The following is a 14,172-nucleotide window of genomic DNA, read 5'->3' as shown; positions in this document are numbered from 1 at the left end:
AGGTTCTGTCTTAAAACAGGTTTAAACTATTTAATCTTATATTAAAAAAAAAAATCAGTCAGGTCTGTGTGCTTCTATAAAAACATGCAAACCTAGACAATCTTTGTTAAATAGAAAAAAAATAGGCAAAATAGGTTATTGAGACAAGCGATCACGACTGGCTCACAGAAGGTATCCTCTCTGAATGACAAGATTTCTCTATTTCTCATGAAAAGATTGAATCAAACACAACTACAGTCTACATAGCTATGGGCTCATGGAATAAGATGTGAATGGTGGGCTAGTGAGGAAGCAATCAGCACTGTCATCCATGGTCATGTCTTGAGAAGAGGCTTGACAGTAAAATGAGCTCCTCTTCAGTCATGAGTCATTGAGCTCTGCCACCTTGCTGCTGATGTGCCTGATATCTTTCTGCAGCATCTCCTTGTCAAGACGGGCTTTGATGTCACCTATCTGCCTCAGGGACTCGATGGCATCATGCACAGACAGGAACCCTGTCCAAAATAGAAGCGTGGTTAACCTCTTCTCATTGAGATTATACTGGTACTGTCTGAGTTGGGCTTCCGGCCTGTGGCTGTGCACTGGCTTTGTGATCCATCACTGTTTTCATCACCTTGTATCATTTGGTGTTCTATACCAACCTTTGCTAACCTGTTACACTAATATTTAGTTTCACTTTTGTCGAATGATGTTAGCCTGCTGCCGGTAATGTGGAGATAAAATTGGCTGCGGTCCCCATGAGGTGGAGGGATAAACTTCCTTGCACAGTGGCGGGATGATAAATCTCTCCTTCTCTGTTTGATTCCTTTGCCTGTCCTGCCACACATATTTTACGACTTTCATTAAGTATGCATTGCTTTTCTCCCCTCTCATACCGTCTCCTTCCATCTTTTCATCCTATACTTAAAACAGAGCCGTGGATGAATTGCTCTGCACTGAGATCGGTGGCTGAATGGTGATTCATAGAGTAGTTTACCCCCTTCTCTTATCTGCTGAGGGAGACTTTGCCCGTTTTCTGTTTGTCTGATTGAAAGAGACTGACAAGAGAGTGGGAGAGTTTTGAGATCTAGTGCCAGGGCTCCTGGTAATTGAACTTCCAATATACACAGCGGAGAGATGGGGATGAATGCCGACAGCAGCATGATGCAGAGTTGTGCTGTAGGAGCGTTGTGTGCTCCAATGGCTTGTCCCATGAATTATTAGTTTTGAGGTAGCTATATGAAGCAGCTGTTGCTCACATCCACCCGATTTCCTCTGGAAGTGGAAAAGACTGCTGTATCTCCAAGTCCTTACACATCCCTTGCATTTTACCTGAAGCTGAAGGAGTATTTGTGTACCAAAAAATCCCTCTTGATATATTTGTCCTTTCCCAAACTTCACTCTAGAGTGTCGGGTCTGGTGTCATTTTGTGTTTAGTCTCTGAGCAATATCTCCAGATTGGCTGACTGCACTTTGAGACAGGCAAAAGATTGTAGCTACTAAAGCTTTGTCAAACTCACAGATGAATGCAAATGCTGATGGTCAGTCAGTGCTGAAATGCACTGAACAGATTGTCAAAGTTAAACTAAAATTTTCTGTTTTTTCAGAAGAATTATACTTAAGCCACTGAGCTTTCATATTTCCTATCCTTGGAAAGCTTGTGCAATAATATATTGGCTTCCTGACATCCAAGACTTTCCTCATCATTTTTCTGTCTCAAGACTTGCACACTCAGTGATAAAGTGACTTATTCGTGTTGTGTTGTGAATAAAGGTAAAATGGATGGTTGGTCCTCGAGGACCATGCTGGCAGCAGGGTGGACAGCTTCTTTTAAGGCAGAGTTTATGACTATGAGCTGTGCATTTTTATGTGCTTTCTCCATACGCCCACAGTACTACAGTAATACAATACCACTAATTCTTTATGTAAAAAAAAAATTTTTTTATGGAAATCTCTATTTCTACAATTTGGGACCTTTAAGATTCAGAACTCACATCAGTGTGTTGTTGCTGGTAGTTTTCTGTGTTGCACAGAGAGTCTCTGGTTGACATGTTTTTGTGATATACCCATAACACTACCGTCTTTAAAAATCCATATATTAGCATATAACGGTTAAGTACAGCAGGTAGAGTGTTGTTTGTCATGAGCCTGTTGCAGTTATGGGTGAATATATGTCTTCCTTGGCAAAATTGATCATGGCCTGTCAAGAGATTTTTAGGCCAATTAGAGGCCAGTCCATCTCAATAAATCAATCATTGGACTGGTTCTATAGTTGTGCTGCTCACTGAAATAATTATTTAAGTAGCTGCCAATGTGAAGCGAATTAAAGACAAAAACAAAGAACTACTTCAAAATACAATATACATACAATAATTGTAACTATTTTACAAAAGCATGACAATGACATTTGGAGAAGTTGTGGATTAGGTTGTATTCATGTGTAGGCTATATGAGCTGTGGCCCACAGTGGCTAATTTAAATGTAGCTTGTTTCTCGTGCATCATTTAAGATGTCATCACCAAGTCATCGACCATTGTGATTAACTGCTTTACTGAGCATCTCATTTGTGGACAAAAGAAATGACCCACATTTGTCGAGCAGTCGGGTCACTGAATTTATGACTCACTTAACAGTCTCTGTGTATCTTGCTGCGTCTCTGTTTCTGACTGTTGTGAACTGTGACTGTTGCATGTGATTTCTTTCCTTTGACATATATGGTATGGCACATGTAGTATGTATGTGTTTACTCACTGATGACAGGAAGTTACCCACAGAGATCACTCACCTTTGTGGTATTCCTGTTTGAGCAGCTGCAGCTCCTGCTGAAGGCTGTTCTCCACAGAGGTCATTCTTTTACTGAGTTTGGTTTCAGAGCGTTTCAGCTGATTTGCCTGAAAGTGCTCCACACGGGCTTCCAGAGCGTGCAGCCGTTCAGCTAACCCAGACTCTGCTTCTAGCTTAAAACAGAACAACACACACACATAAAACTAAGATTTCACAGTTAGCTACAGCACTGATCAGTTCTTTAATCCTCACTGTGTATACGCAACAAGTCCTAAACACTCTTTTAATCCTGTTTTAAGGCACTAATTGTTAAAAATTGCAGCGTTATACATATAGAAGCACATTACTTTTAAGATTGGTGTAACACAAAGTTCACAGCCTGCAGCCTAAGTACATGAAACAGGAAAAGGATGCTTGTCATCAGGGGAAAAAAATGCAGAATTGTGCAATGAGAAACAAGAGAATGAAATCAAGGCTTAATCAGCATGCACATTCAAGTGAGTGCGGGAGCAAGTGTTGACTTTTTATGTTAAATAAGAGAATGATCAAGGGCACTATCACATGCTCTACAAAAAATGTTATTTATTTAATCAAATGTCCTTGCGGCCTGGCCTACGTCGGGAAAACCCAAAGGGCATTAAAAACAAGAATTGCTGAGCACAGGAGTGCAATCAGAACACAGGATTTGCGTAGCCCGGTGGCGGTGCACTTCAGGGAAGCTAATCGCCCAATTTCTTCCCTGAGATACATTGGCATCGAGCATGTTAAACCCCCCAGAAGAGGTGGAGACCACAATAGTCTCCTATTGAAAAGAGAGAGCTTCTATATCTTCACCCTCCAAACACTAACCCCCAGAGGACCAGGAGTATGATATTAAGCATTTTCTTTAGTCCCCTAAAAAGAGGTTTCTAACACTTGCTCTGTAACTTTAATGGTTTATTAATAACTTTGTAACTTTAATGATTTATTAATATTTGTTTTGTAACTTTGGTGATCCTTTATATGTGTAATGTTGGTTGTTTATGCATGTATCCACTCTGGATCATATACACGTTGTTTACTTTTTTTCTCTCATGATTATGAAATATTTGATTACTGTTTCACTGCTATGATGAAAATAACTTTTTGACTACAAATGGGTTCCCACTGATTATATTTGTGTTTTTCTGGGCCCAATTGTTTAATGATAAGTGTATGATGTTTTCTATATTTAAAAGATTTTCTATATTCAAAACTGTATATTTAAAACTATATATTTAAAAGTGTATAATTAAATACTGTAAGCTGAAGGATGTGCCCCTTACCTTCAGGCTTGCCCCTCCTCACCTCATTGGACCTCACACCCATACACCTGTGACCCTATATATGGGTGTGAGCGTTCCTTTGTTCTGTTGGCACCTGAAGAAGACCACACATGGTCGAAAACGTTTGTGCAAGTGCTAAATAAGTCACAGTGACCTCCTTTAAGAGTGTGCGGGCAACCCTCTCTTTTTCTAAATAAGAGAATGAAACCATACAAAAAATCAGGGAAGCTATGAAAAGCAACAGCTTTTGTGGTGGGCAGGAAATTATATCACAGGGCTCATACTTCATTTACTGATGATGTATCAGTGCTTATGTTTGTAAGCACTGACCTCTGACTGTGCAGCTTTCTCAGCATAAGCTATTTTCTGCTCAAAAAGTATGAGTGAACTCTGCACATTTACACACCACTAATCAATCAGTCAAGTAAAGGGAGTTTAAATGCACAGATATGATATATTCTGGATTAACTGTGGATCAAACTGAAAGACACTATACCATTTTGTCTTGCAGCAGTGAGCGGAGCTGTTGGCTGCACGGTGCATGTGTGTGGATAGAACTCTTGAGCTGTTGCTCTGTCCATGTTCGTAGTGAGTCCATCTGCTCCTTGACTTCCTTTAGCCCACATGACACCCTACAAAGACATCAGACAGAGAAAGTAGAGAACTGAGTGAGCTGTAATTTGAAAATGCAGTAAGGGATGACAACTCCGAAGATGCAAACAATTTAAGTAATAGTAGAAGAGATTAAAAATGTCTTGGAAATGCATCTAAGCTAATATCTTTCTGAGGATCTAGTAGGTAATGCTAAATGCAGCTCCTCTACTTAGGCTCTGCTTGGTGCTTGGCATCAGAAAAAGAATTTGTTTCCACAACCAATAATTCACTGGAGCCTTTAATGTCTAATAAACCTAGACATAAATGTCTGTGAAATGAAAGTGGAATGCCAATCATATATCAATAGGCTACTTGATAATCTGACAATTTATTTTAAAAGTTGCTTCATCTGCTTAAAAGGAAGTGTTAATTAGATGTAAGACTTCCTCAGCAACAGTGCTAACCTCTGCAGGCAAAAAACTGTTACTGTGTTGGGGTGCTGTTACTGTATGAGGATAGTGGTACAGACTCACATTCATATAAGCTCTTTTCAAATGTGATAATTATTGATTTGTATTAGCTATTAGCAGGAAGGAACAAAGGTGAGAAAAAATGGAGACATGATTCTGCATGATGCTAAAACAACTGTTGAAGAACATCTGCTGTCATTCTTATTGTTTGTCTCTATTGAGTGTTTGCCATTTATATACTGTAGCTATATTCAGCTGATATTAATCACATAGCCCAACTTTTTTAGCACAAGTTAAAAAGTTAAAATGTCTCTGAGGTAAACTTTGACTTTGTAACCTTGGACAAGTTGGGTGAAATTTTATGTGGGATGTATCATACTATATAGTTAAGTAGCTATCTCATTGGGAATATTGAAGTGCCATTTTTTTTAAATTAAACTTAGAATAGAATATATCACTTCAGCTCAGCCGACTGCCTTTCCTTTCCATCAATGTGAAGGATCCTTGAGACAACCACTGAGGCAAATGTCAGGGCTGTTGGAGCATCTTAGACAGTTCTTCAAATCAGACTCTGTGGCTGGTCCTACACATTCCCATCAATCGCTTGTGTTCTTGGTTGTTTTAGAAAAAACACGAGACCCCCAAACAGATATTGGGGGTGCAAAGTCTACAGAGCTACCTCTGTGAAATGAAAGCTAAAAACACGCTGTCTGACTTGTGTGTCAGTTTATGTGTTTGTGGACATGAACCAGTCGTACAGAGCAGACACAACATGAAACTCTGATTGTGGCTTTTCAGCAGCTATTTTCATGTGTTGGACTTTGTGGTTTTAACATAAGTGACCTGGTTTCCCACTGATCTTCATCATAACTAAAAAGAGCATATTCATGGGGCGGTGCGTGGCGCAGTGGTTAAGGCGGCCGCCCCATGTAGAGGCTACAGTCCTCAATGCAAGCGTCCCCGGTTCGAATCCCGCATCGGGCTGACCCTTCCTGCGTGTCATTCCCCCTCTCTCTGCTTCCCCCTTTCCTGTCTATCTCTACTATGGCTATCAAATAAAGGCATAAAAAGCCAAAAAAAAAGAGCATATTCATCATTTCTGCCTCCACTATGGCAAAGCTATACTCACTTCTTTTAGCAAATTTGCTTTTAAATGGAATTATTTATTAGTTTGGTTAGTAAAAGCTCCATACTCCTTGTCGGACCTCTGGTATCCATGGCTTTCTATGGCTTTAGAATGCGAAGGTTTGGCATATGATTTGTTAACAAATGAGTAACTTGTAGATTTTTCCCCTATTATGTAGGTTTGGACAGAATAAAAATAGCAAAAAGGAGAATCAGTCCCAAGGCTTGTTAAAAAGCAAATAAGCCAAATTTGTTACCCACAATATCAGCTGTAAGATATTTTTGCTATCTTCACTGTTTTCTTTCTTTTTTTCTTTTTTTTTAACGCCTGGTGACAAATTCCCTGCTCACCATGTTGCTGTGGAGACACACTCATTGCATTGAGAACACTCCATGAAAAGAGAAGAGGGAAGAAAGCAAAAGTAAAACACAATAACTCCACTACATTCTTCACTTCGTATTTTAACAAGTAATCCAAGTGTGGGTTGTGCTGACTTTTAAATGCATGGCCTTACGTGACTTCTAGTTGTTGGACTTGTTTCTGCAGATCAGACATGGAGCTAGTTTGGCTCTGCAGATGCTCTGTCAATGAGGCCTGCAGTCTTCCAAGGTCGTGACGAAGCTAGTGACAGAAAAAAAACCCCAACAACACACAAACAGATGCTGTTACGTGACGTGGGAGTGTCTTGAGGTGCAGGCTCCATTAACTGACCCTTACCCTTTGCGGTTTCTGCAGAGTCGAGCTGTTCAAGACACTGCACCACTCCTGCAGCCAGTCAGGACCGCGACCCACTTCCTCTGCATTTTCAATTATCCTTATGGTACATGCTTGACCACTGCACCACAGCTAATGTGCTACCATCACAATGATTTACCACCTTCTGCCGCCAACACAGCTGAGCACAGGCTGAATGAGTATGGGTGTGTGAGATTAAGTAAAGTGGGGAGTATAATAATATGTGACATATATAGTATACAGTATGTTCTAATCCAGGGTTTTTGTGTTTTTATAACAATGAACGTGTAAAGGAAACTGGAAAAAAGGACGGTGAAAACTATTTATGGTGCGACCTTGCCATCCCTGTTTACTTGATTTCATTTCACATCTCATTTCCTTCTTTCTGGGGCCGTGACTGTGGTTGAGCCCCTGAGTTTACTCATTTAGGCTTTTCTCCCCCAGCAACAGTAAGCTCTAAATCACCTGCCAAACAGCCAGTCAACCTCTCTCGGATAAACAACAAAACACATCCCCTGTGTGTATTGTCAGATTATACTCCGTCACACAAGCAGCAGTTTAATGAATATAATCCCCCCACCCCTTTATACCTACTGGGAACCATTAATGCCAAATTTGTGTCAGTCCGTCCTCTAGATGTTGAGCTATTTCATGGGATAAAAGAAACATTTCACCATGTGTGGCACTTAGAAGATGATTGTTTACCAAAGTAAGGTGGCTTCTTCCTCCTTCTTCAGTTGTCAAGACATGTCACTATGAAACAAATGTTAACCTGCTGGTGGACCTAGTATAGAGGAAATGTCAAAATCATCATTTTCTGGGGAGCCTTGAATATCTGAATAAACTTCATAGTAAACCAATGAATAGTTGTTGAGTTATTTATTTTAAAGAGGATTTTCATTGTGGCACTGGTGATCAGCTGTGTTGCACATTCTGTTAAATTCAGTTAACTAAACTGCTGCTTCTCGTTTATTCTGTCAAACATCTTTGTCAACACTGATGCACCATATCTCACCTTGACTTCCAGCTCTTTGACCTTTACATCCACAGCTGACCTGAGCTCTGCCACCTCCTTCTGCAGTCTAATCATCTGCTGCTCTCCAGAACTTATTTCAGTGCTCAGCTTGGCAATGCTGGCATCACACCTGAGATAATAGGTGAAGAAGCACAGAGGGATGGTGAGACTGTGGTGAGAATAGTGGGGTGGGAGGGAGTTGGGGAAAGGTGTGAGGACAGGAGAGATGAGCAGAAGTCTGGGCAGTGCTGGGAGGAAGAGTAATGAAGCACCAACAGTGAAGAAGGTAAGCAGAGAGAATTTATCATTACAATGCTGAACAAACACATTTGAATGTGCCAGTGGTTTACTGCTGGAAAAACAGGCAAATCACAGGACATCATTTCACAGATCCATTCTTAATCTTTCTGTATAAGACTAAATCTGACACAAAATATTTCACAGTCTGCATTTTTCAACAAAAAAAGACTATTAATCTATCTGTTTGTCCATATATCCTAGGTATCACTATTCAGATGTTTTCATCCCTGTAATACAACATTAAAACTCAACCCCTTCACTACAATTCTAGGTTAAGGCTAGGCTTTTCTGGTCATCAAAGAAATGCAATTTCATTTGCCTTGCCTGTCAACTTATCCTGTTAAATTTTAAATTGGATAGCAAAAAAGCCACCAACTATTAAACAATGCATTCAGCAGGTGATGTCAATGTTATAAGGTCAGATGTAGTGTACATGGATCACACCAAAGGTTTGATGAAACTTGGTCACCTTTTCTTAGCTACTTTGAAAACTTTTCATTTGAATAGCCTGTAAGTATGTACACGTATTAATAGGTCAAATGATTGTATTTTGAAAATGTAAATGTAGCTCTCTTTAAGCACGCCCCCAAGCCTCTTCCCAGTTTTCCCACTCTCACTCCACCCTTCTTCACCTAATTCATCCAATCACAGTCTGCCATCCTCTCTCTTCTATCAAGCTGTCATTAGCTGTCAAAGTTAAGAGTGCTCTCTTTCTCTGCTGTCATCCAGCTGTCATTTCAGCAGAACTCTCAGCCCACCTCCACCCCTGCACCACCTCCATCAAGATACAGACCGTCTTCATCCGGATCTTCAACCAAGATCAGTTCACTCAGCTAGTCTCCTGCCCGAGGTCCAAGCACCAAAATTTATTTTTTGTACACAATAAATGTAATTTTGTCTCTCTTTGTCGTTATTAGTCTGCCCTGATTGGAATAAAGTTGTAAAAATCAAAGAAAAAATGGGCAAAATACAACATCAATCAAAAACGTGAGTATCACCAAACCCAATCCAGAGAGGGTGGAGAAGTATATTTACAGCCTCTCATTATGTAACATCTTGTTTCTCTGTGCACTTTCTGTGCTGACCCTTTATCAGCATTGCAACACAGCCCTCTTCCTTCCTGTGGCTTGAAGATATCATCAACAGGGGCAGCAAAGACTCTTAACTTGTCTATATCAGGGATACTGAGTCTCAATATAATATTTGTGTTAAAACAAATATACGCTCATCAATCAAATCCAGCAGTTAATTATTGAAATGTCCAGTAGGCAATTTATGTTAGTTTCCTGTGTAGACCATTAAAATGCTTCCACAGAGGGAACAATACTTTATCCACAACCACTGGACCCTTGCTTACTTGATTATTTATGACAAATGACAAATTATTTATGACAAAATGTTATTAGAGTGAGCAGATGTGGTTTTTCTATGGCCTTATTGGACCATTAATCAGGTATTTGTTGAGTAATAGGCAATATCCTTCTCACCACTGACCTCTTCAACCCCATGAAGGATGCTTTCCTGCTCTGAAACAAGAAGCTCACAGAATAACACAACTTCTTTGATATTCTGTCTGATGCCAAACTACATTATATCAGACTGAAATGATTACTGGGGATGTTCATAATAATTGGGCTCAGGTAGCTACACAGCAAAAACACAATTCCTAATGCAAGTGCTGTTAATCAGAGCACTAAGATGACAGACTCTACTCAGCATTTTGATCTAATGAGGATGACCTGAACAGACACAGACACAGAATAGCAAATGCTAATCAGACTGTGTTCAAATCTCGAAACTTCAGTGTGGTGATAAACACATTTAATTGTGTGCATGTGTGTGTGTCTGTGAGGCTGTCAGAGGTGAGGCCATGATGGATTTGGAAGTTGTGAGACTGTTAAGAGCTGCCAGACAAGATGCAGCCTCCACAATTTCACTTCATTAAGGGGAGAGAAAAACAAGTTGGATATCTGCAAGGAGACTTAATCAGTCTGATCACCCTGTGCAGCAGACCTGGCTCTAAATTACTGTGAAATTGCAGTGAATAATGCTTTGGAGGAAATTTTTAATTACTTGGTAAACATTTCATTTTTGTATTTCATACCCGCTGTGTCGTTGTGTCTCAGTGCAGACAGTGGGTTTGTGTGTATACCTGGCCACTCTTCCTCTCAGGTCTCCAATACCAGCCATGTTTTTCTGGTCTAAGCTTTGAAGAGCTAGTGTGGTTCCAGAGGTTACAGAGTCCCGCTGGGTGAGCTGTCTCTCTAAAGCCTGTGTGTCACAAAAGCAGTGTATTTGAAATACAGTGTCTATTTTAATTTAAAAGAATGGAAATATTTTCTCAGCAAATTAAAGTTAAACAAAATACAGATGAGAACATGTAATAGAAAATGTTTATGAAAGTGTTATGGATGACTTTCATTCATAATCGCATGTTAATTCCCTCTCTATAGGGATGCACCAGTGCATCGGCTGAACATCGGTATCGTCCGATGTTTGCCTCATTGACTGCCATCGGCCATCAGAAAATACTGATGGCCATGGCCAATGTAAGTGGCACATTATGCTGACTCGGAGGAGAAGCCTGTTTTCTATTCTCTTTTTTGGGGGGATGTGACTCTGCTGAGACACCAGAGGGCGCGTGAAAGATCAATTTGTTAAAGTCAAGTGAGCAAAATTTCTGTGTTTTTGTGAGTCATGAAGATTTCTTGGTTTCCTTTACACAAAAGAGGAATAAACAACAGAGAAAAAAAATCGGTACCAGCATCGGCCATTGGCCAAATTGTTACTTGTAACATTGGTATCGGCCAAGAATTTCACAATTGGTTCGTCCCTAGTACTAACCATTGTTGGTTAACTAAAGATAACCTAAACTATTGAATTTCATTACCACATTTACATGACTGATTGTTCTTGATGTATGTAATATCTAACATCAGAGAGACAACCTTATCGTAAGAGCAAAGAGCAACTGTCTGATGTTACTTGCATTTGATTTGAATAGTCCTTTCATGGTTTAGCTTATTACTGCTTCATCTGCAGAATTAATTAGCTCTTAGGCATTCATGTAATATTTCGGATAATGACACCCTCTGAACACATTAACGTCCCATTTGGTGTGCACTAATGAAGCTGTGTATTTCATTTTAGTGCTCTGTTTCTATATCAGAGTGTGGCTAGATATTCTGGGTGGTCAAAGATGACTCCAAACCCTAATTTGTTTCATGAGTCAAATTTCCATGCAGTAATTCTTCTGACCACTGTTTTTCAGACATTATTACATAACATAATAGCATTTATTTAACCATGGACATCATTATTTTTTTGCTCATACAGATAAGATGACTACGAGCTGCTGCTGATGAAGACTCAGTTGGACTTTGCTCAGACGCTGCACCATTCTATCAGGTGTAATCAAATCAGCTGTGAGTTTGTGGTTATGAGTGTGTGTGTGTGTGTGTGTGTGTGTGTGTGTGTGTGTGTGTGTGTGTGTGTGTGTGTGCGCGCATGTGTGTGTGCTGTAACACCAAAAGAAGTGAGGAGAAGAGAGCAGATCAAAGCATGTATGGGACGCACAGGAGACCAAAGGTGGAGACAAAAGACAAAATTACTATGTAACACGTTTCAAGTAGATTACACACATGACCATTATCTGAGTAGTTTTGCACATAACACCTTATTCACTGGCACTGCTCTCCACCATTCGCCCACTTGTATACCTGGATGTCCATGCTCAGCTGCTTCACAATGCGTGTGATGGTCAGTATGTGACTCTCCAGCAGTTTGCGGGAAAGTGCCTCCACCTGGACAGAGCCTTTGCTGGACTGCAGGCCTGATGCCACCTCCTCTGTGATCCTGAAAGCCTGCTGCAGCAGCACCGCCAGCGTCCTCTCCTGACCACGCAGACCATCCTCTAAGACACCAGACCTTAAGGGGAGTAAAGAGAAAAGCAATCTCTGAGTCATGAAATTTTACAAGCTCATTATTATTGATTTTGATAATGTGGTGCGACTCGGGCAGGGCCAAGTGAACGTTCTATAGCACCACAACACAGGAATATACATATTGGGGGGAAAAAAACTCTGGAGTATAATTCAGTGAAACATTCATCCATCCAAAAGAATAATGAAGACAAAATGAGATGATGTGTATTCGCTTCCATACCCTCAGGTCATCCCCCGACCAGATCTCTCATTGACTTCATGTCCCTATGCGTGCTGTGTCACCCTGCCTGATGCTACAGTGGATTAGGGATTAATTTGATCAATGTGATTCACAGTGCTGTTAGAAAGGTCACAGGTGGTTTCAAACCTGATTTTCATCGCATCAGAATGGGGGAAATTCTACTTATCTACCTCTCTGACAGAATGATATTTAGAATTCAATGAGCGAGGCATAGGGACAGTAAGTAAGGTGAAAAATAGTCATTGTAATGCAGTTATGGTTGAAATACATGATTAGAATACATTGAGTTATATCATATAATTAAGTAAAATACATTACCTGCTGTGATTCTTGCGGGGCTCCAACCTTGACTCATGTGTCATTCTTCTTTTCTAAAAAAGAAACTACAGCAATTGCTGCTCACATGTGTTTAGTCTCACTGCTGCTTATCATAATCTTTACCATTTATTGCAATTATATAATGCAATACAATATGTTGCCTTTTATTAACAGCAATACAATGAGCAATTGTTTTCTTATTTTCTCTTCAGAATACTCACAGGCCTGTATGATTTCCTTCAGTCGGCTCCTGAGTTGATGTGTTTGTGTTGTCATGTCACTCGGTAACTGTGGTCTCGATGTGCCTGCCTGACAGTATGAATTTGTCCAATGGCAATGCGAGAATGAGGCATTGTATATCTTGTGAAGAAGCTTAACTCAGCGAACCAGAAGATCTGCTGACCTGGGAGTGTGAGCAGTAGTTTAACTGAAAGTCTCAGAAATGTGATTGACAAATCTGTTTACATAACTGCAGTTCTCAAGATAAAACACACCATGACACATTAAGCCAGTAGGAAAGCAGTGGTTGAAGTCACTTCTTACTCTTCACCTCAATAGATAGGATCAGATAAGGACATTAAACATGTTGGTCATCATGTTAAATAATCTTCTCCACATTTTGAATTTCATTTTGGTGTTCTATTTGCCACTCCATTTCAGTGGATTTAGCCTAATCTTGACCTTTCAGAAATGGTTTCAAAATTCACTTTTATTCAGAGTCTAATGCATGTGCCTATGAAGTACAACAATCAAGCCCTTCTCAAATGGTCTCGCTTATCGGATATTAGAATTAGAATGTGGTCAATTTCTGCACAGATCACAAAATGACATTACTGGCATTTGATTAAAAGTCTGTTCCTTCCTGTTGTACAGGAAAATAAAGGTGAAAGTCACTGGTTTGTACATTAAATTTACTGGAATCATTTCAAGATTAAATAGCAAATTTAAGACTTGACTCAATAACTATCCTAAAGCTGTTTAGATGAAGCACTTAAGCTTTAAATTACATCAATGCAGCTGTGCTTTGGCCAGTGTTGAGAAATGTGCTTATAGCCACTTCTAATAGGTGAAGTGGACTAAGACTATAAAACAGGATATCTGATTATTTTAACTGCAGACAGTAGGGCCATATTGGGCAATTCATCAAAGGCATCCTTTTCTGCTGTTGCTTCAATACACACAACATAATATAATAACATATTTTATTCTGTGGCACTCCATTGTACATTCATCTTTTTTCTGGACTGAATGACTTGTGTCTGGATTGGAATGATAGAACATGTAGTAGCCTATATATTAACTGAGTCAAGTTACTATAGTGGTGTCACTGAATTACATGCAACTGAGGTGAGATAAAGACGG

The 14,172-nt window shown here is 39.9% G+C and overlaps 1 protein-coding gene across 1 annotated transcript; it reads right to left on the bottom strand.

Annotated features, from left to right (window-relative positions):
- Positions 1-367: 367 nt before the first annotated feature.
- fam81b (family with sequence similarity 81 member B) lies at positions 368-13,442 on the bottom strand. Its single transcript, XM_085788186.1, is given in 9 exon segments — positions 368-391; positions 394-494; positions 2,765-2,936; positions 4,564-4,699; positions 6,772-6,878; positions 8,008-8,137; positions 10,460-10,578; positions 12,027-12,234; positions 12,811-13,442. Coding segments are annotated over 9 exon segments (1,041 nt in total). The 5' UTR covers positions 12,855-13,442.
- Between the last annotated feature and the right edge of the window lie 730 nt (positions 13,443-14,172).

Source organism: Trachurus japonicus, chromosome 9, assembly GCF_045865225.1.
Source record: "Trachurus japonicus isolate A0001 chromosome 9, Traja_1.0".
In the NCBI taxonomy this organism is placed as follows: domain Eukaryota; kingdom Metazoa; phylum Chordata; class Actinopteri; order Carangiformes; family Carangidae; genus Trachurus; species Trachurus japonicus.
The sequence above is the reverse complement of the archived record's forward strand: the minus strand, read 5'-3'. Positions and strand labels throughout refer to the sequence as shown.